At 40.4% G+C, this 23,803-nt stretch overlaps 1 protein-coding gene across 3 annotated transcripts in view; it reads right to left on the bottom strand.

The window, feature by feature from the left end:
- Positions 1-23,803, bottom strand: part of atrnl1a (attractin-like 1a) — a 384,223-nt gene that overhangs the window by 234,036 nt on the left and 126,384 nt on the right. For all 3 annotated transcript variants that reach the window (XM_074676260.1, XM_074676261.1, XM_074676262.1), the window contains exons 8-10: positions 21,244-21,490; positions 14,390-14,573; positions 12,456-12,610 (exon numbers count right to left, since the gene is read on the bottom strand). In XM_074676260.1, coding sequence (XP_074532361.1) covers positions 12,456-12,610; positions 14,390-14,573; positions 21,244-21,490 — 586 coding nt within the window. The remainder of the gene's footprint in view (positions 1-12,455; positions 12,611-14,389; positions 14,574-21,243; positions 21,491-23,803) is intronic.

The raw sequence follows: 23,803 nt of genomic DNA, 5'->3' as shown, positions 1-23,803 counted from the left end.
AAAAAAGCTTCAAAGTACTAAATACCATCATACAACACTTTTCTCTCTCACTTTCTCTTTCAGTTTCACTTTTTTTCTCTCAGCAGTCTGAAATGATTTAATGACAAAGGAGGAGCTTGGTTCTGAAAAAGAGATGATGTAACCCACTTAACAACAGTAATAGGCCTGTCTAATAACTGCTTTAGCTGCAGCCAGTGAAAACTGTATGAACTGAAGTGTTTGTTCCCTCAGTACCGTTTAAATTACTTTAAATTTGTGGTCAGTGGTTAAATCTTTTGCTACGGTTTTCTAAGGAAGTTTTCCTCTCTTAGACAAATAGTTTGAAATTTTGTTTAACTTTCAAGGAACTTACTGAACTTTGAAACACCCTTGGTAAATGTTTGCCTCCATTTTGGATCTGTGTAGAGGTTAACTCCAAAATATATGTTAACAGCAGACATCTCTGACTGTCAAACATCTCCATAAGCTCCTCCTAAAAGTCCCTGACAGTGATACATAGACTAAAAATATAACGTGAAATTGGTAACTTATTTATTTTATTTTTTTTTTAATGTTGGTCAAATTCCAGTTTTGAAGAGAGCTCAGGAAATGTCTCCCTCATGCTGGCTAATGAAATGATAACAAATTTTAAAAAAAATGTGTAATTTAGTGTATATTGCAAGTTCCAAAGTAATTATTTTTTAAGATCTGTTTTCTCATTTCTTGCAGTTGGAAACCAGGAAATCCAGCTTAAGAAAAATTCAGTACTACCGTAGTACAGTAGAAACCTGACTAAATTGTTTCCATTAAGCTTAAAATAAGCGTGTGCATCTGCAGGAATTTGGTGACAACTTGGCTCCAAGATGTTTCTTTTTATTTTTATTATTATTATTTTGTCTTTTTTTTTTTTTTTTTTTTTTTTTTGCTGAGATAATATATCAACATAAACTTTGCTAACCTGAGTCTAAAAAAAACTCCTGGCACCTTGTTAAGTGTTTATTTTCAACCCTTAATTTTACCACAAGTCGTAACACGTTATCATTATATATCTCATTCTGTTTGCTTGCATTCAGTGTTTTTCCTGCATGGATATAATTAAAATAAACCACTTTAAGTACATAACTCAAGTCCAAACCTACCTCGTTGGTCATAACTTGGAGTCAAATGAAAATACATAAATGTAGTCATTAACAGTTATCACTCAATCTAAAGATGATGTTTTTAAAACATAAAAAAAAAAATAAAGATTAGGAAATATTTGTCAAATACAGAGTTCTTAATATATTTTAAAATATGCACTGAAAATGTTAATAAGACACAACTCAGAGACAAACGCACTTTAAATAATCAGAACAAAATAATTGTTTGTCAGACTTCTGTGAACTGATATAATAATAAAGTAGTTTTTACAAGTATGTAATGAATCTTAAAATACAGCTTTAAATAAAACAGGTGAGTTGGGAACCATACTGCTTGACAAACTGTGTGCTTCAAACATCAGTTTTGAATTTATGATCTTACCGATGAGCATATTTCGGGAGCTTGCCTTTAAACTGATGTTTCCTCAGCTGCACTTGAAAATAAGTTGTAATGCTCTATATCAAATTGGCACCACGGCTCCAGAAACACACCGTCAGCAGGAGCTGCTCACTGCTGTGTGACATCCTGACTCCATCTGAAGCATGTGGCACATGAGGCGCTGCAAGTTTAAACATTGTCACCTCCGCTGTACTCCTGTACTCCATGTGCTAAAATAAGCTGCAGTACTGCTGGGGAGTCACAGTTCTGTGTCCTTTAAAGTCCCAGTTTTCTTGACTGTGGAGGAGGCAACCAACTGTATATCCTTCTGGATTTGATTACGGGAAGAAAACTATGATCTCTCTCCTCTCTCTGGGGCAAACAGCCTGTGAATGTGTGTGTTGAATGTCTGAGTTTTCTGTGATAAGAGTTTGCTCTCAGTCATATCTAAAAGTAATCGTTGTTTCAAAAAGATTGGTACCAAAAGGTATTTGGTATCCAAAACAGGTTTGGATATCAGATTAGATTTGGATGTTGGTGTTTCCTGTAAATGATCAGCTCCACCTTTTTTTTTCTTGTCAAATGCAGCATGTTTAACCCCCTCTTTCAAGTTTCAGTGCATCCATGTTTCCTCCAGAACATCTGTTGACTGAGGCCCGACAGAGGATAAATGTGAAGTAAAGTCTGATAGAGTGCAATAACCACAGAAAATAAATCAATTTCCTGATGATCTGAAGTGCTTCTAGAAAAATTACAAAGAGCCATCACTATTAATTTCAGGCTGTTTCATAACCTTTCCTTAATCTTCAAGGTTCAAAGTAATCTATCCCAAAGGGGTTATCTGTTGTATAGCCATAGCAGAAAGCACACACTCATGCAAAACAGTGCACTGTTTCACACCAGACATCTGAGCATCATTAATCTAAGACTATGCAACAGTTAGTAAAGATTTTTTTCAAGTTTATTTGTCCTGCATGCTGTCAGTCTGTATCTGCAGCCAGACAGCAACAGCTTTCACCTTCATATCCCTAATCAATGCGATATGAGGGAATTTATTTAAGTTCATTGATATTTAATTGAAGTTTCTGCCAGAAAATACACATCCTCTCACCATTATTATTAGTACTGTACTCAAGAAGCTAAATGAGGTGTTTTGTTGGTATGTCTCTGAGCATCTTTTCTACATCTGAAGTTTGACAGTTTCATTTAGCAGAAGCTTCCGTCCAAAGTGATGTACAACACAAGCAAGAATTTAGACAGAAGGAAAAACCTTGGTTAGTGCAACAAAGTGCTACAAGTTATTTGGCCGCAGGTGCTGACATTGGGTGTAAGATTTTTTATTATTATTATTTTTTTTTTTATGTAGAATAATCTAGCCAACAATTAATTGCTGCAACAATACACTCAAACTTTTAACAACATTTAGTAATTAGTGCAGAAAAATCAATAAGAGCTGGGTCTGAGACCTTCTGACTCATTTTACCCCTGAGGAAAAAGAGGAGAAGGGTCAGTTTAAGTGTCTAGTAAAAAAGGACTGTGGATCGCATTGAGCTAGGTAATTTATTCCACCATTTGGGAACAACAGAGTTGAAGAGTCTGGCTAGAGATTTGGAGCCACACTGGGCTGGAGGCCCCAGGCGTCTATCACAAGCAGAGTGTAGTGGGTTAGAAGGAGTGAAGACTTGGAAGAGAGGCCACAGGTAGGCAGGAGCCGTTCTTGTCAGTGTTTTGTAAGCCAGAAGAAGAGCTTTGAATTTGATTTGAGCTGCTACTGGAAGCAAGTGAAGAGAGATTAACAGCGGGGTGAAGTGTGCTGTTTTTGGCTGGTTAAAGACCAGACGTGCTGCTGCATTCTGGATCATCTGCAGAGGTTTAAATATACACCCAGGGAGGCCTGCATCTCTCTATCCCTCTCTCAAACTCTAACATGGTCTCAGCAGATGTCTCTCAAACATAAGTCTTGCCTAAATGATGGGAATGGACCTTATGTAGTCTTAAAGTAAAATGTATCGAGATCAATTGATTATAGGGGTTTAAAAATATCATCTCATCGCTCCTGCATGTAAAGTTAATCTGCAGGGAGTGACGAGATTCAGACTGATTTTAGTGAGCTGAACATTTGTACTTTTTGAAATTATCCCCATGAAGTTTTCCCGAGCCAACACATTTACAAGAGCAAATTGCAAAAACAACCTGAAAACACATCACCTCTGGCTACAGCCGTCTATACAGAGACTTCATGAGACCCTGCTGGAGTTGAGCTCTGGTTAAATTGCGGTTTGAAAAGACCACCTCACCTGACCTCCAAATTCTGCTGAAAACTTCTCTAAATAAATGTGAAAAAGCAGCATTTCAGTGAATTATACTGGACACACACACACCTTTGTCAACAGCGCTGAGACTCAGAGTGCCACCAAAGAAAAACAGGCTCAAAAGATACTCATCAGCCATGACACACTCACACAAGCAGGGACACATACACACACATATCAACACAGCTTTTAATTTCCTCCCAGGATATGAGAAAATCTGTGTTAATAATGCATGGTGGGACAGAAAGAGAGAGCGAAGAAATCAGAGTCCAGATCAGAGCAGGCAGGCGAACCGGGCTGATTGACAGTTTGATTTGATCTGCACTAATGGAGGACTTGATGAAGAAGGGCGGGAGGAGGAAGAAGGGGAGGAGGAGGAGGTGGTTTGAACGGCAGCCACTGTCTGCTCCTCCAATATATCATGCCTCTTACAAACATGTTCCAAACAAACTCCCAGCATGCCCTGGGCTTTTGGGTGTGCTTGTGTGCGGCAGACACTGTGTGGGTGTGTGTCAAGTTGGAGAGCACCGTGTTTTTAATCAGAGTTCATTTTCCCCCCAAATCTAATTAGAAGTGTGAGGGTGGCAGGGTTGAGGGGAGGGACGGGAGGAGAGGGGGGAGCTGGAGGGCGCGAGGGAGAATTAAATCCAAATGAAAAGTGCTTTCCGTGTCGACCTGAATCTAATGTGTGGCAGCAGAAGAGCAGGAGAAGCTAATAACGTCGTGCGTCGCCCCTCCAAGGTTAGCGTGGCAAAACAAAAACAAATTAACATTCGGAACAGCTCGAGTCATGGCGAGCTAAGAGGCTGTGAGGAACGGAGACGTAAATGAAGACGAAAGAAGGGACAGAGCGGAGAGATTTCCACAGGTAGGCCGATTCATTTATCCTAGAGGAAAGAAGACCTGCACAAAGTTGAGAGCTCGAGAAAGTTAGGGAGGTTTGCAAATGGATGACCATATCTAAAGGAATATGTACGAAGTTTAATTTTAATAACTTCCTGTTGTGATCTTTGAAATGTTGATGTAGTAGATCTTGGACAAAGGTTTCAGTCATGCTTTGTTAAATCCTGTAAAGGGGTCCAATACAGATGTATTAAAATAAAAGTGTTATCAAAGAGTTAGCTTTAATGGTTCAGCCCTTGAGGCTGAGTTACGCTTTCTACATGAATGCGATGCACAGGAATGAGATGTAGAATGAGCATGAGAAAACAAGTATGACTTTTTAATGCTCCACTCAGCATCTGTTCACAAACCGCAGCGGTGAGTGTATTGCAACCGTATGTCTAACACAGCACTAAACTAGCATAGAAGAAGTTGTTTTACACAACATTCTTTTTCCCCATTTATCTTCTTTGCTGAGTTTGGCGACAATTTCATGCCAGGCATTGTCACGTGGCACTAGGCATGGTGCCAAGTGGCTGCCTGTTGCAGCAGCTCTCTCTCCCTTGTCTGATTCTTGAATTTTTTTCATCATTTTTGCATTTGGAGTTGGTAATTACTTTGCATGGTTTATTTGTTGGTCACACTAAACTGGATGTGCCTTCAGTGATATTTTTACTATTTTTGCTCCTGTGTTTGTCTGGAGATCCTACATGTAACCATGGCTGCATTGTTTACATATGAGATCAGCTGTTAGCAGCCTGTAGCATGTCAATGCTAACTGGTGTAAGGCCTGATGTCTTCCCACAAGGTGAGGAGAAGGTGAGGACGACGTGCTGGTTCTCAGGTGAAAGCTAAGAAGAGACAACATCCACCTGCCCTTCCATCCATCGTTATTGGGAACGTAAGATCTATCTCCAATAAGATGGGCAGGCTAGCTGTGCTAACCCAGCAACAGAGGGAATACTAGAAGGCAGAGTAGCATCATGCTATTCACAGAAGTGGATAACATGGCTAACACCAGGATCCAGGAAACAGAGACTGAACAGACTGCTAAAGGAGCTCAGTCCTGGACCCTGTGGAGGTGGAGGCTGGCTGAACTGGAGAATGATGGACAAGCTGTCATCATCTTTTTTCTTATGGACCTTTTTGCGCTATACACTGTCTTATTTTTGTTTTCATGTATTGCTGCTGTGACTCCTGAAATTCCTCTTGGTAAAATAAAGTATTTTCTATTCTTTTCTATTCTTTTCTATTCTATTTTATTCTATTCTATTCTATTCTATTCTATTCTATTCTATCGCAGTGATATCTGTGTGATGAAGCAGATAAATTCCAGTATTTTTTGTACTTCTGACACTAGGAGCTCCTATTTGTCCATCTCTGTGTGGAAGAAGTTGGGAATTTTTCTGAGGTGCATGATGCCAAAATTTTCAGCTTGAATGGACCAAGGCTGCCAAAATGACGTGATTCGTAGCATTAACCTGACCTTACATGAAGCATAAACCAAGCTTTAGAGTGAAGCCAAAAGATCTAAAGCTCCTTCTACTGACTGGTATGGTAAATAGACTAGTATTTACTATATGGTGATTTTCTAGTCTTTCTTTCCACTGCTGGTCTCATTCACCTATCCACACTGATGGTAGAGGGTTCTATGTTTACGAACCATCACTTTAACTGACTCATTCACACACCACTGACCAACAGTGTGTTCAGCTGGGGTTCAGTGTCCTGCTGACGGACATGTGGCTGCAGGAGCTGGGACAGAACCCCCAACCTTCTACTGACTCTACCACCACAGCGGCTCGGTATAGGTCAAAATTCATGAAGCCCAATCCCTTGATATCAACAGATGGGACATAAATCAAACTTATAAACCAAGGGATTGGGCTTAATGACTTGAATAAATAAATAAATTTCTTACATGTAGCTCTTTCCATGTTGACCGATGCAAAAGTATTGTTTTCTTTTTCTCTAAGAAGTTTAGTTCTTCCCTTCTCCTCTTTGTGTTGTAAGAATGTAAGGTGCCAAATGAATGATAAAGTCTGACAGATCAGCATGTGCAAAATGTAATGAATAAATGATATTTGTGAAGACAAGAGTGTGTTTGTACAGAGTTGAGGGACGTAAATACACACATCTATTGGCAGCCCTGATGAAGTGAAAACTGCACAGCATTCAGCAGCATTTGTTTCCAGCCACTCTGAGAGGAGGCCGCTCTGAAAACAAATACTAAATCATTGTGCTCTTTTTTTTCTACCACAGGCTTATTATCTGCTCTGTAAGCTCTAACCATTAATGTCTTTACATAATACTCTTCTTCCAGTGTCAGTGATTCCTCCTCTCTCCCTAAATCCCTCCCTCATTTACTCTTTATCCGTCTCTTTGTTCTTGTTCATCCCACTCTCCTTCCTCAGTGCTCTGCTGTCGTTTCATATCTGTTCCCTCATAGTCACTGCTTTATCTCAAAAATATCCTCTCAGGTGTTTTTCTCCTGTATTAGATCATTTACAGCAGAAGAGCATAGAATAAAACACATGAGGGGAGTTTGAACTGACATGAGGCAAGCAAATAACTCCACATATAAAAATCATCACTATATCAATAGTAATACTGATGCACTTTTTAAAGTAGGGTAGTGTAGTATTTGAAAGAATTAGCATATTACATACTGCATATGAATACTAGTGACTGAGTGTGTAGGCGTGACTAAATGCAACAAGTCTTAGTTTCAAATTCAATAAAAACAGGGAAAATATTCAGTAAATGGTACTGCGCTCTCATCTCCAGGTCCCCAAATCCCCTTTCATTGTTTGTTTACTGTAAAGAGGATTGCCATCCAGTCAAAGATTTTTTTACAATTAAATCAGGGACGGAGCCAGAATTTCAGTTTTGGGTGGGCCAGACAAATTTTGGCTGGGCCTACAGTTACAAAACTTGTAGATCATTAATTTGAAAAATAAAAACTGACAAAATACTACTTGAATTATGTGTGGTTTTAAAGCTCATTTGGTTGCTTTTTTTCATCTTTAATTGCATTTTTATAACCTTTTCGTGCATCAGACACATCTACCTACAATCACTCTCCATGGTACTGACCAAAGAGTGGCGCTCTAATGCACCAGTTGGCTGTGCCGCTACGACGTTCCATTTATTATGAGTCGCAAGAGCAAGGACATTAACCACAATTAAAAATAAAAAATAAAAATCCACAGTCTTTCCAAAAATAATGTTCCAATCCTGCAAACATGAAGTTGAATATTTCATAATTCATTTTTTTTTTCCAACAGGCAAGAAAGGTGGCAAACATGGCTCATTTTGCAAAGACAGAGCATCTCACACTAATAAAACCAACATGAGGTATCAAAATTTTACAATGCTCTTTTTTGACCAATTTAAACATATATAAATGAATAAAGTTAAAGAAAAAGTTCACGATTAGCCTCTTGAAAAAGTGGGTGGGCCTGGGACCTTTGAGCCCACGCATAACGCGGCCCCTGACTAAAATGTCTGTCCACATTGCACGCTAAAAACATGCCACTGAGACATTTTTATACGCAAGGCAAAACTTTAAAAATAGGAAGCTGACTTACAATAGATGCAAAAAAATTAACATGAGATTTCTCACACTGGGTAAACATAAAGGTCAGTCAGTGACTGAAATGAACACATAAGGAGGAAGTTGTTGAGGTGATGGTAGGGTGAATACAAGAAACAAGTGTTGTTGTTTGTGCCTTCTTTGCATTCTTCTACAACTCAGCTCATATGTCTTCAAATGAAGCTGATTTTCAGCCATTTCATTAACAATACCAGTGCCAGAGTGCAGCAGCTATCTGACTTACTGTATCATTAACCTACTAATTAAGCTTGCACAACTGCACCGGGTCTGACTGGAAACATGTGTAGCATTAATCCACTTTCTTTTTATGTCAAATTAGCAGTAGGAGATACATATAACAACACAAGGAAAAGACCTAAAAATATGGAAACTCAGAGGTTGCCATGACTAGTATGCTAGTCTCGTATGCAGAATTAAAAAAAACACCACAAAACCTAACATCAACATAAATCTGCAAGGAAACTGGAGAAGTCTTTAAACAAAACCCTCATTACGAAGTAGGAAAGTAATTTGTCAAGAATTCCCCACTTTACAGGACCAGATAGCGTTTACAGCACAGAGCTGACAGTTTCATCTGCATGAACCCCTCAAGCACTCAGCACCTGCAGGTCCTCCTCGCTGTCTGAGGAGTCTCCATTCACATGTTGCCCTTTGTCTCACCTTAATGACCCCTCCCCTCTCCTTTCACTAACCATTATTTGACCATGACATGTCACTGTTGATTTCCTCTTTTAAGCTTTATGGGAATCATTTTTTCTCGTTTTATTAACTTCAATGGACATATACTTGTCAGCCTGTCTAAACTTATGCCAGCTCTGTACGTGGCATAATAACAGATAAACCCATGTGAATCATACGCACAGCTTGTGCACTCAGTGTCAGGTGCTACATTACCTCAATGAAACATTTTACCATTCACTATGATAAGGAGACAGAGCCAGGTGAAATGTGCACTCTTTCTGTTGGCTTATTGGTGCTGAAGCAATGAAAGATCTTGGCCACATGTTTTGACTTCATGCACCACTGCTCTACTCTACTGGATGGTATGCACACAGATACTCTACCCCCTCCTATCCCGCACCTCTTCCTGTGAACTTGTCTCTGGATCAGAACTCTCCGAGGTCATCTCCACGGCAGACGTGGCCTTGTCAGCATCAGATGGCAGAGACATTGTTGAGTCCATGGGCTTACACATACACATAAAGTCACATGGCACACACACAACCTTGGACTCAACGCCTTCTTTGGCTCCATTACAGTTCAGCTGCAGAGGGTTGATGCGCACGTGCCCAAGTAGGCTGCATGCGCACCCCTGAGCAGTGACACTTGTGCAAGTCTTTGGGTTTTTTGTCTGTTGTTATCATGTGCTTATATGCTGAGGTGTTTTTTTTCTAAACCTCAAACTACACCCCTTGCTGAGGAATAGTTTAGAATTGACTTTTTTTTCCCCCTTTCTTATCCCAATGTTGTTGTTTCATATCTGTTGCAAAGCGCTGGGTAGCTGGTGGCTCTTAGGTTTATCCCATTCCTGTTTATTTTTCCCATGTCTAAGTTTGTTTTCTTATATGTCCTGGAAGAGATGTAACTGACATGAAATTTCCCCTTGGGATCAATAAAGTATTCTGATTCTGATTGTGATTCTGACTGAGCAGCTCTCGCAGGAATGCACAGGACCCTGTATCCTTTGTGTCCTCACTTCTCACATCTAAGTGGACAAAACTCAGACCCAGTCCAAATTGATCTTGCCATTTACAAAGCTATAGGGACTGAAGTTCAGATAATAAGAGATAATAAGATCTACAACATGTTGAACCCTAAAAAAATGTCAGAAAAAAAACTAACACTAATTGTTGCATATACTGGTAACAAATTCAGATAGAAAGGTTGCTTTGAAGTTCAGAAGTGACTCAAAAACACTTTTTTTCATAGTTGTTATTTTAAGATATCAAGTTATCAAAACTAACAGAGTCCATTGTTTATATCTCCCACACATAATGACCAAGCACTGGTGGTAGACATCTAGGGACTGAGCCTGAAATACTCTAATCAAAGAGACTGAACTCAATCATTGTTTGTTATGTCTCGTCCAATCATTCGGATGATTCATGCGAATTAACTTGTGGATTAATCAGCTCACATAAAACTGCATCTTTGCGTCACAGAGACATGCCATCAGCTCTCCCCACTGAGTCACCAACATGTTTGTACTTCCTCATTTACCTCGTAAGAAAAAAAAGAAACAGCTTCTTTCTCCTCCCATGTTCATTGAATTCTCATTACTTTTCCCTCCTCCTGCCTTCATTCTGTTAATCTCTCTGCTCCCTGTTGTTTCCTGCCTGTGAAGAGTTGGTGTAATCCCTCTTTTACTCTCCCTAAGCTCTCTTCTTCCCTCCACTCACTCGTCCCTGTCGAGAGCTGGAAACATCCCAGTGCCATCTGGTCTATGGTGCGACTGGGAAGCCTGTGATGGGATCCTTAATCATCCATATCCTCTACACTGCAGTCTCTGTTCTGCGGTTTGGTTTCTTTGGCTCTTATATGCAAAGCCCTCTTTTACATATGCACTCCACTGTTGAAAATCTCAAGAAAACTTCAAGAGAACTTGTCTCTGAAATGTCCAAAGCTGTTACTCGCACATTTTATTTAATTGACAACAGAGAGGGGTTTCAGAAGTCACACATGACCTGTTATGTTTGTAAGAAATCCAAGCCACAAAGCAGAGTCCAGCAATGAAAGTTTTGTTTGAAGATTTTTTTGTTGGTGTTTTTACCAATGCTCATTTTGGGGGTCAAGGGATGAAAATTTAGGAACCCTTGTTTTAAAGTAAACTTAAGTTGCTTATTCACTCACCCCTAGCTAAATAATCTTTACAAAGACAGAGGATACCTTAACTCGTTGATATTGAAAAAGACATACACAAGAAAATGTCTCTTTAATCCGGGGACACAGTGTCCGTGGATGTTTCTCTGTATTCCTTTCAGTCGCCATTTGTAGCAGCTCCTCTTCAGTGTGCTCCGGTTCATACAGGTATCCTTTTGGTTCCAAAGTGAATGAAACTTCATTGTCGCTGTCATAGTCACTCATTTTGAATTTCCTACGCTGCCTCACAATCCTTAGAGAACAAACAAAAGAATTACGATACTTGATCAAACTTACACGAGGCTACAACCGGTGCCCAAAGCATAGCTTGTTTACATTCCCTACAGCTGTAAGGAGGAGGGGGGACGGAGCGCACTAGCGCTGCGCGGAAGGACACATGACCAGTTAGTTAGGTCCAGATAAATGTTTATATTTCCGAAGACTTAATGCACTTAAAAAATATTTTATGTAGCGTACTCTTAAACTGTGGTATTACTTTTTGATTTTAGTTCTTGTAGGCAGAGAAATCAAATCAAATCAAATCAAGTTTATTTATAAAGCACTTTTCATACATTAAAAGAAATGCAGCACAAAGTGCTATACATGTTAAAAACAGTCCCCGCCCCCCCATTCAAACTCCACCCCAAAGCACCACCCACCCACCCACACACACACATATATACACACACACACACACACACACACTCACACACACACACACACACATACATATGCACACACAATACATGATTTTAAATGTGTAGATAAAAAATCGTGTGGCTGAGCACAGAGGAGCCAGGTCAGGAAACGCCAGGAGGCCGACTGCACTGGGCGGCGTCCACAGTCTAAAGCCAGGACGCCTCCACCCGGGCATGCCTCGCTACAGGACCAGCAAGGGGCCCACTGCAGCAAAACGCTGCTGCAGACCCCCACCTGGCCAAGACGACGCCTGCCACAGACAGAGACATCCCAGCCAGAGCCAACAGCGGCCCCCAGTGCAGGCAGCCCCCTGCTGAGGAAAATAGCCTTTGAATTTGGTACGGTCTCTCCCTGTTAGCGCCTATCTCCTTGTCACCAGCGATTACAGTTTATGTCTTACTGAGGGAGAGGAGACAACTTTCTACTGTATCTAATGTCCTTAGTGGTCACATAGAGCTCATACAACCCCACTTCAAAAAAACTGAACTATCCCTTTAAAACTCCAAGAGATGGACAGCATGGTTATTTTGTGTTGTTTAGCGTGATATGTGTTACAAACCCCCTTGTGTCTTATCAAAACTCATTCTTACCAATGTCATACGACATGAAGTCAGCAGAGAAGCATTTGGCTCCGTTGCTCAGCGACGTATCGTTATGAGTGTTTCCCCCAAACAGCAGCACAGAGCCGCTCAGCAGCACCGCAGAGTGGAGGTACCGCGCCAGGCCACTCTCCTTGAGGATCAGCCTGTGCACACACACATATACACAAAGTGTAAGTGATAATGTGTTAGTTATTTGTGTGTCTGTGTGTGTCCATGGTGTCACATTATTGATGGCGTCTGTCTAAGTGCGTGACCTGGCCTGTGGTGAGTGCCCTTCATACCAACTGTTCATTCATGTAGTGCACACACACACACACACACACACACACACCGGTCAACAGACAGACACACACACGCACACACACACACACACGCACACACACACACACACACACACACACACACACACACACACACACACACACACACACACACACACACACACACTCAACAGACACACAGAGTGGGAGGTCTCTGTCTGTGTGGGTCAAAGGTCACATATTGGAGACCAACTGTGTTAGCTTCTTTGATTACTTCAGCAGCTCAGACTTTTCTGCAGACACATGGAGATTCGAAAGATCCTTGAAGAACTCCAGCAGCCCTTCTCGCTGATACACAGTTCATGAAAATATTAATATGTTAACACAGTTTTCTGCCTTGAAAAATGTCTGTCATGTTTCCAAATACAAGCTGCTACTGGTGTTGTTATTAAGTCCAGTATTTGATGTATTTAATGTAGATTTGTTTGTTGTTACTGAATACTTGCTTTTGATTTTTCCATACTTTTGTTTTTATTTTCCATCTATCTTCCATTTTTCTTCTTTTATTACCACACATTCCTTCAATGCTTGCATTCAATTCAAAATCTTGCTTTCCGACTAATTTCTTTGGTTTGGTACAAAATACCAAACAACAATTCTGACCTCACTCCAGCTGCCTCCTTTTATGTCTCAGTTTGATTTTAAGTTTTATTTCCAACTTTCAAGGTGCACGACTCAGCCCTTACATACCTTCAAAAACCTGTATAAACCTAGTCGCCCTTTTCGATTGGTTGCAAGTGATTTACTGGTAGCACCCTGAGCAGGTTTGATGACTAAGGGCTATCATGCATGTTTTTGCTGTCAAGGCACCAAAGTTGTGTGTAATTGCCTCTTTAAGTTACAGCTGAAGCAGAAGTACTCAGTGCCCTTGTTCAGAAAAGAAATGCTGTATTAATGCAGGGCTGGACTATCTTCATTTTGCCCCTTTAAATACTGATTCAGATACCTTGTCTGGGGTGTTGACCAATAGCAGAAATCCCTTATAACATCACATGAGTCAATGAATTAATAAAATAACTGAGATATTTGCTGAGATCTATAGACACCAAGAACATAGAAACCTTGGTGAAATTAAGACGTCATGTACAGGACTCTACCGCCCTGGTAAACTTGTCAGAGGTTTCTGCTGACAGACAGGATTATGATATCAGCATTGGGTCAGTAGCTCCATGGAGTAAATTAATATTTAGAAATGTTTCAGTCACAAGCTCTGGTGACACTTGACTGCTTAAAAAAATTCCCCCCTGAAAGTGAGAGCCACCAAGAGACAACAGTTGGTCTGCTGCCACACACACACAAATATGCACACACTCCGTAAAGAGGAATAGCTGATAGAGCTGAGCATCATCTTTCAGCCATCCATCTGCCCAGGGTCAGCTTAGGTCAGACCTTGTGTTTGATCTTTCTTTTCTCACCATCCACTTCTCTTTCTGACTTACTCACTCATGACGAGCCAAAAATCATCAAGTGTCTGAATTTAGGATTGTTTACTCCAAGTATCTGTTCTTAGAAATTAAGGGCTGAATGACTCTGATACCAGGATGTAACATTTCATCTAAATACAAAGATAAAGTGACAGGTACAATGGTTCTGTGCTCTCACCATGTTTTTGTATGAACGTGGTACCGGTACATGTGGTCTACCAGGCCGTATTTGTTGTTGCTGAGCGCCTTGTACCCCCCATGCAGAAACACACAGCCGCTGGCCTCATCATACACGCTGCTGTGGCCGTAACCTCCCTGAACCACTGCACCGCCCGCAGACACAACCTGCCACGAGTTTGACCCTGAGATACAAGCAGAGGAGAGAGAAGTCTGATTAATGCAATGCACTCATACAGCCAGATCAAAGTTGATCACTTCAAATGTTTTTGATGCTTTGGCAAAGTTTCGCTCCCTTCTTTCCTGCCAAAGCAAAGCACTTTTGATTGTGGAGGTGAGATAGAGCAAAGGAAGAGAAGAGAGGAGAGACGAGGAGGGCTAGCCAAATAATAAGAGAGGCTGGGGGAAATTAGAGTTAATTGAATATAAAGGCAACCCTTCATTAAAGCTGTGTGATGCATACTGATCAACTCAGATGCTCAGGAAATGTTATTGAAAACAGACAAGAACAGCATCCTCATTGAGGAAGCCTGGAATAAAGAAGAGACAAGACATGACCAATGAGGGGAAGAAAGTACAAAGTAAGAAGTGCAGACATCTGGAGAAAAAAAAAAAAAACAGGGTACAAATGTTACTGAGCATATGAAGAAAAGTTGGAAGATCTGAGAGACGAGCTCAAAAGCATTCAAAGAAGAGCTGTCTCCACACATCCCTGAAACAATGAAACGAATATGCAAGCTGATAAGTCACATGATTTCAAACAGTTTTCTTTGTAAACAACACTCTTTAATCTTGTTGTTTTGACGCAGCTTTTGTTACAATGTATGATAAAATGTTGTATAACTTACAAGCATATATCAGCAGACTAATGACAACAGATTCAAAATGATTAAAATAAACTATGTTCCTGAGTGACAAAACCTTTTGAACCCACGAAACGCTAAAGTGTTGAAACAACAGGGATAAAATCACTGATATCCCTCAGAGTCAGGGCCTGTGTCTACAAACACCATGTGTTTTGTGTGTGTAGGCTGGCGTATTTACAGCACAATCAATGTTATTTTGCGTTCAGTGTACTAAGCACAAAAAACTGCACTTTTTTTTACTCATTATTATTTTGTATATTAATGTCACAGCTCCACCCATAAAAAAATCAAAGAGTAGCTGTACTTGTGATACAATTATGACGACAGCAAAGGTCCATACCAGGGGTGGCGTCAAGGATGGGCCCAAAAGTCCCGGGCCCACCCACTTTCTGGCAGACCCGTCTCAAACTTTTCTTTTTTTTTTTTTTTTCTTTTTTTTTTTTTTAAATGTTTTTAAAGAGGAATGATATTTTTTTTTTTTACTTTACGCTCAGGTTTGTTATTGTTAGATGCACTGTCTTTATAAAATGAGACAAGTTTGGTAATTTTTTGTCTGTTGGTAAAATAGTTAGGACTCATTTAGCCTCATGTTATACTGGTAGGACTAGAGAATGATTTTGGAAACAAATTAAGCGTAGCGTTAGTTCAGGCAGGTCACGCCGTCAAGCTCTAACAACATAGCTGTCATCATCAGTGCAGATCAGCTGATGGCTCGGCTGACTTCCGTGTCCACCTCCTATTGGAAAACTGCTTTTAGGGCGGGCTATTTAAGCTGCTTCTGTCAAACCTACTTCCTGCTTCCTCTACTGGCACTTCACAACCCACCTCCACCCCAGCTCCTCCTGTTATTCTATTCATGTTGATTGCTCTGCTCTGTCTGGGTTTTTATTTTGCTGCTGCGCTCCCTGTTTATGCCGTTAATGATGGCTCATGATGGGCAGGAAGGTGTGTTCTTCCTGACTCAGGCTTTCCACACAAGCGCGTGGAAGAGCAGGGAGTCCCAGAACAGAACCATACCGCCAAATGAAAATTGTGCAAGTTAATAAAGTTTATTTTTGACAAAGTGGTCCTGACTGAACAGTTGATTTTTTCTTTTATTTAACTGTTGTTGATGTTGCTGCTCTTGCAGCCTATTATACATGAGAATTTGAGGTAGTGCAGCTCGTTGGTGCGTTAAAGCAAGACTCTTTGCCCAATACCATTGAGAGCCATTGCCGACTGATGCACTAAAATTTTTATCAAATTTTAAAGGAGCAAAAAGCAACCAAATCTGCTATAAAACATACACAGTAAGAATACTGTATCTATATAGTAATATTAGTAATTATTCACTAATTTTGGAAATTTAAGGCCCACCCAAAATTGAAATCTTAGCTCTGTCCCTGGTCCATACAGAAGAAATATGAACCCCATTTTTTAAAGGTATCAGCCCTTCAGTACAAGCTTGAGTGGCTGCTATATGATAACGAGTTGTAGGTAGAGCAAAAAATGCTTTGCCAACGTAGGCTCTTAAACAGCACCATGTTAAACATATAACTACTTACTATCTTTTCCGAGAAGCTGTGGAAAACCCAAAGAAAGTAATTTTGAAAGAAAAAAAATTAAAAATACTTTCCCATTATATTACTAGAAATTATAAATTTTGTAAGACAGGTTTTTTTTTTCATTTTCAAGGATCTACTCACACAGAAATTAAAGAATTTCATTTATTTCCAATAGGGTTGTTATGAAAGGTTGCACATTGGAGCTTTTGGCTTTGGACGATCTTTCATCAAACTTTGTTGGAATCAATTAACTGGTTTGCGATACTCTGCCAGGCACCAGAAAGACAACGAATCACAAAGGACCAAAAGAGCTCCTGGCGACAGTGAGAGAGAAAGACATCAAAACAGGATGGAGCACATTTCGAGAGAATCATGAACAGCAGAAAAACAAACTGGGATAGAAGCTGTTTCAACTGGCATCCCATCTATGCACACTGGCTGAACTGTGCTGTTTTAATCAAACACAGACGCAGTGATCACAAATCAGCTGATGGAACCTAACCACTGAAGAAACACAGGCTCACACCGGGAGATGAAGAATTTTGCCACACAGACAAATTGAAGGAAGTAAGAGTTTAATTTTAATGCTGTAATAACAAAAGAAAATACAGCTGAACTGAGAAGTCTGACATCATTCATAAACTGTGTCTTCATTACGTCAGGGACCATTGACATTTATTTTCAACTTTTCCGAGTTCTGCAAAGTTTTTAGGTTAGTAACAATTCTTGTGGAAAGCATTTACTATCTTAATCTCAGGTAGATTGGAAATATATGATATGATTCTCCCAACCTTTGTCCACTAAGATCCGGTCATCCTTGACTTAAAGTGGATGATGCTGTTTTTTTATTTGCAGATATAACCTCCAGGCATCCATAAGATATTGTTGATACCTAATCCACAAATAAATCATAATCCTTTTTTCATACAACCTAAAATTTGATTTCTTGGAATCAGTCTTAAAATCTATTTTTTTAGAGTTGTTTATTTTTTTTGGAGTGGTTGAGCCTCCCCATCGCAGTGAGAGAAAAAGCTTCTCTTCAGGCACTTCCAGGCACAGACATCGGGTCATTTTCTGAACAAGTATTTTTTAAATTGGGGTTTTAAAAGTTTTCCACCAATGCCTAAAGGAGGGTGGAAAGACAGGCTCAGAGCAGCTGCTTGTTTTTTTTCTGTCTTCTCTTGGACTTCTGCCACACAGTCTAGCTAGGAGTCTTGGAGGAGATCGGGTGGTCTTTAGGGGTGGGCTCTGTCCGGTAAACCAGGCTGAGTGGTGGACAGTGTTCTGCCAAGAAAGACCAGGCTCCCTACCTTTCCTCTGGAGGCTGTTGATGTTAATAAGATAGACTCTTCTATAGGTTTTGCTGTTACTACTACATTCATGTGTAGTATGTAGTGGGCAGTTTGGGGAACAGCCTAACTCAGGATTTGTGGCGGATGCATAAACTTTTATTTGCATTTTTTACCATTACCATTATGAGTTTACTGTTCCTCACTCTTATTATACGTCATGTCACATCTGGTCCACCGGGAGTCACACTCCACAGAGGCGAGATGGCGAGTACCTCACAGTCCATACCTGACATGTGCTTTCTACACTCCAGTGTATCTGGGCAGGCTGCCAAAGCATGTGTTTCAAATAGTGTTTGATACATGCTCTATCACAGCAAGAGCGAGGTTCATTCAGTGCGTTACTTTGTTGCTGCAATTGCCGGGCAGGTCCAGATCTGGAGTTTCTTTGGGGGTTTTAAAAAGTGATAACAGAATAAAATGTATATTGCCATGAAATTACATTTGAATTCAGTTGATTTATTTGAATAATCTTGCACATTAACACTAGGTAGGCATCTACAGTTTTGTGCCATATGATTCTGTTATCCACGCACACCTCTGAGGGATGGACCCAGAATGAGGTACACAAACTAGGGTCTGACTTTTGTTAACAGAAGCTCTAACTGTCAACACAAACACAAAACAAACATTTCTTTAGCCTTTCGAACCTAATCATTTCATTTTAACTAGCAGCATTAAAATACCATTTTTGTTGATAATTTAGTCTTTTAACTTTAAAACATGAAACATACAAATCATTTTAGCCAAATCGTTGCAGGTTAAAAAAGTACCGTTCTGTTTAAGCCTTAATTCAAAGTACTGATATTAAACATGCTACACTGAAATGTGGAGAAGGCTAACATCACAACAGGTGATCTCTGAGTGGATGAGGATTGTCAATGATGAGTCAAAATGAGAGTGCAGCAACAGTTGTATATAAACATATACAACTAGTGGTATCGATATATCATTGTCAGCATTATCATTTGTTCAAAATTGTAAAAAAAAAAAATGTTAAGGATGCTCCTTGGTCTGTTTAGAATTGAGAGACTGAAACAAAAAAAAAGCTTAAAATGAGAATGAGCACTGGACAGCTGGACAAAGGCCTGAAGAAAAAAAAGTTTTAAAAAAAAAGAAGAAGAAGAAAGAACAAGAGAAACACTGATAGAGAGAAGGGCAACTATGATGAGACGACAAGGAAGTAGAAGGTCGGCTCTTATCTCATCTCTGGCAGCTAATTGCTGTGAACCTGCCTCTCTGAGTGGTCATTAAATCCTTTCTCCTCAGACTCTACCCTGCTCACTTCCTGGATGCACTGACTCCGAGTGGCTCCCTCTGAAGTCTAATGATGCTCAGCACACACTGACTCTGTGACAATGTCAGAGGCAGAGGCGGGGAGGAAGTGGTGAAGTTAAAAGTGATGGACAGATGAGGGGAGGAAAGGAAGGAGGAAGTGAGGGAGAGGAGCAGGAGATGACAGGAACTGAGGAGGAGTGGTGACAGAGAGGGTCAGAACCTGAGGCCTAAGGAAGAAGAGATGAGGAGAGGAGAAAGTTAAAAAAGAAGAAAGAGGGAAATGAAAGAGGAAGAAAAAACAGAAGGGGAGGGAATGCAATGGATTCATTAATCACTGTCTCCTGCAGGACGCTCCAGCTTTGGTGTCACCTCCTCTTAATGACCACTGTGTGTGTGTGTGTGTGTGTGTGTGTGTGTGTGTGTGTGTGTGTGTGTGTGTGTGTGTGTGTGTGTGTGTGTGTGTGTGTGTGTGTGTGTGTGTTTTTCCCTCTGAATCTGGGTTGTGTGTATGAGGAAAGATGTGTCCATGTGTGGTCATGTGTTTGTATTTGGCTGTGGGCCGTGTCAAAGATCCTGCTTTGATTTCAGCAGTGGGCTTACTTTGCTGTGCAATGTCGCCATCTAGTGGCTACATATGGAAGATCAAATATGAGCCAAGATCAGAAACGTGAGGATTTTAAATATCCACTCATTTTCAGCACTACAGGCATTTACGTCCTACTACAACAGTCTCATTTCTACAGGGGAGGTTTTATATTAGATGTTGAAAGCTGGCTACAGAGATTTGTTTCCTTTAAGCCACAAAAGCTTTAGGAAGGGCAGAAATGTTTGTTTATTTTATACCAAAAATCAGAGCTTTGGAGCAAGTCTGAGTGCCCTAGAGGCCAGATAAATACCTGTATTTTTACTTCAAAGAGAAAAAGCAGCCTCATTACCACACTGTAATAACCTCCAGGAAACGCATGGAAGAATATCCAGTTCTCAAAGAAGTCCTGGTTTCACACTTGCCTTACAGATAGATTTTTTTTTTTTTTTATTTCAGGTGTAGATCTAAAGCCCCATTTCATTTAGTTTAGATCAGTTCTGTTTGGTACAGGTTGGCTTAGTTATACTTGGTCCTGTTTGTGTTTCCACAGCCAACCTCGCCCCCTCGTGGTAGGCGGCGCGTAAGCTGGATTCTGACAGCCCCATCAGTAACACAATAGCGTGATGCCATAGCAGAGCAACACAGTGTACCCCGCTAATAAATCCAAGGAAGAAAAAAAACACGACACAGTAAACAAAGAGCAACGATGGAAGACATCCAGCATTTTGTCTTCTTTGTGATTAGCATGTGGATCTTTGATACAAAGTGTAATCAAACTTTGTTTCAGAGAAGGCAGTGTGCAGCCAGGAGAATGCAGCCGCTGTGGCACCATAAGTAACGGTTCTTTCGACAAATCAACGGTCTAAAGTGTTGTAGCTCCACCTTCAAGTCTCGGTTACTTGGGGATCTGTCCCGGTATTAGTCAGTAGAAACGCCATAAAATGCATGCAGTGCCAAGACGAACCGAACTGAACCGCTTGGTGGAAATGGCTTTAGATTCATCCATCCATAGGGCGTACAGGACTAAGTCTAACAAAGCAGAATACAAATCTTATTAAAATAAAAGTTAGGCATAGGTAAGTCAGTATCAAACTCTCAGGAAGTATGTGAGGCTCCTGGGAAAAACACAACAGCTTGAACACCCTGCTACTTTGACTTCCATCATTGAAAAGCAATTAAACAATCACCAAAGGAAAAAAATCAATGTCAGCAGAGTCAGCAGGTGTACTCACTGATGTTGTACTCCTGAACTTTGTTGATGTAGCTGTAGATTGGAGAGTAGCCAAAGAAAATCAGCATTACAGGATCCCCGTCCGCCAGCTCCACCACATGAGCAGTGTGCCCCTCCAGAGTGTAGGTGGGTGGGGGGGCAGGTTTCCGCAGCATCCAGGTGCGTCTGGGGATGTTGAATACCCACAGCTCATCTGTCACATTAGCAGATTTGACTTCCAGCTTTCCACCAAACATGAAGATGTCATCCTGCATGGAGAAAAAGAAAGAGATTCTTTTACATCTAACCAAAGATTTTGAAATTCTTGTGCAGACAACATCAGTTTCATCTTGGAGTTGTTGTGCTGTGTTTGCCTGAGTTTGTATGCTGCTCTACTTTTTGAAAAACATCCTCAGAGCTGTATTTTATTTATATGGGGAAGGAGAATTTGGCCTTGTGGATGAAATTTATGGTCAGAGAGGAAAAATACTTTTGATAACTACAAAAACGTTCAGTACTCCTGAATTTTAATAGAAGCTGGTCAGCACCACTCGTCAAATCTGGAGGAGAGTGTGAGCCAGACATGTTCTACAGAAGACAGGGCCCAGGTCTGATAGGAAGTCACAGCTGATGAGACAAAAACAAAAGACTCTGCACATAAGGTGTGATCCTTCCATGCTGATCTAAACTGGCACCCTACAAAAACAGTGGTTCAAAAATACAACTGTTAGTGATGTGATCTCTGGTCATACAGTTATTCTCCCAAACCAACCATGAGTAACAGAGGGAAACACTGCAGACAGACATCATCTCAGACTCAATTAGACAAGAACATAACCCATGTACATCTGCGAAGGGAGATGTCCACATTCAGTTTTGTAATATTGAAGAGTAGCAGCAAAGCTTACATTTTACAAGTACTTCTGCTCTTCAGCATGTCTCACACGTCAATACAAATCTGGCATTGTCTCACCAGCATCTGAATTAAACCATAGTTGCGTCTACATATTGACAGACACTGAATGGAGAATGATTAAAAAAGCTCCAAAGATTGCATGATCTATCAATCCAGGACCAAAATAGACCTGTCATAGATACATACACTAAACACGCTGTTTCAAAATTACCTCCACCAAGGAGGTTGTGTTTTTGAGAGAGTTTGTCTGTCTGTCTGTTAACAAAATAATTTAATAAGTAGCAAACAGATCTTGATGAAATTTTAAGGAAATCTTCAAAATGGGATAAGGTAGAAGTGATTAAATTTTGGAGGTGATCTGGATCACCATGTGGTTCCAGTACTTATTAAAGGATCCTTTATCATAGCGGGATAGGGCCGTTTTCACCATATTTGTATATAACTCCACTATAAATGGTCGGATTGCTTTGCAAAACAATACAAGACAAGGTCATCATAATTTCTAACAGATGTAAAAGTGCGATCCAGATCCTGGCAATATTCTGGATACTAAGATCTGGAATATGAAATATGTACCGACTCATCATAATTTTCAACACTGCCAGGTAACAATTTATCGTACAAACCTGCAACTAACACCAAAGTGTAGCAGACAGCCTGCTGAAAGGGAGTATAACATTAAAGTAGGACTAAAGTGTTGTGTGACAATCGCTTGGATGCTTGGAGGTCTGGGCTCTCTGAGTGCTTTTCTAGTTTCTGGCAGGCCTTTTTTCTTTTTTTTTTGCATGAATAAATGGATGGTTGGATGGATGGATGGATGGATGGATGGATGGATGGATGGATGGATGGATGGATGGATGGATGGATAGATGGATGGATGGATGGATAGATGGATGGATGGATGGATGGATGGATGGATGGATGGATGGATGGATGGGTGGGTGGGTGGGTGGGTGGATGGGTGGGTGGGTGGGTGGGTGGATGGATGGATGGATGGATGGATGGATGGATGGATGGATGGATGGATGGATGGATGGATGGATGGATGGATATATGTATGGACAGTCTTGAGTTGGCTTGGTCCAACCACTGAAGGCTGCTATAGTTGCCCCTTCTAAAATAAAATAGCCATAAATTAGCAACTTGTGAACCTAAAAGTAATAAAAAGTCATCATGACCAACACCTTTAAAATTGAATGATAAAAAAATAAATAGTAATTGAAGCAGATTTGTGCTGACACAGCCCAAACACAATTGATGCAATACTCAAAACTAAGGAGTGAAAGGTGAAGAGTCAGCAGATCTATTGAGATGTCTCTTTTACCCTTAGGCATAAAAATACAACATGCATTTCTGCTTTGTGCTTACATCTTAGAGTTTTCAAAAGAAGGAGACAAACTACAGTGATGAAGTGGAGAAATGTCTTTCATCCCTTCATGGGAAAGTGAAGTGATAATTTGTAGAAAACAAGCTCAGTGTGCTTCTTCACCCGGACACTGCAACCTTCTCCAGATCTGAATCTCCACTTTAATCACAGCTGAACAGAAACATTCGTCTTCATTCTGCCTTTGCCCTTCACTTTTTAATGACTTCCTGCACATAAAGAGGAACTTATCCCAGTATTTTGAAAATGAAATATCTTTTGTTGCTCCAAACTGTGAGGTTG

This window comes from Halichoeres trimaculatus, unplaced genomic scaffold (assembly GCF_033239565.1).
Source record: "Halichoeres trimaculatus isolate MK-OKI-2021-1 unplaced genomic scaffold, fHalTri1.1 fHalTri1_scaffold_8, whole genome shotgun sequence".
Classification (NCBI taxonomy): domain Eukaryota; kingdom Metazoa; phylum Chordata; class Actinopteri; order Labriformes; family Labridae; genus Halichoeres; species Halichoeres trimaculatus.
The sequence above is the reverse complement of the archived record's forward strand: the minus strand, read 5'-3'. Positions and strand labels throughout refer to the sequence as shown.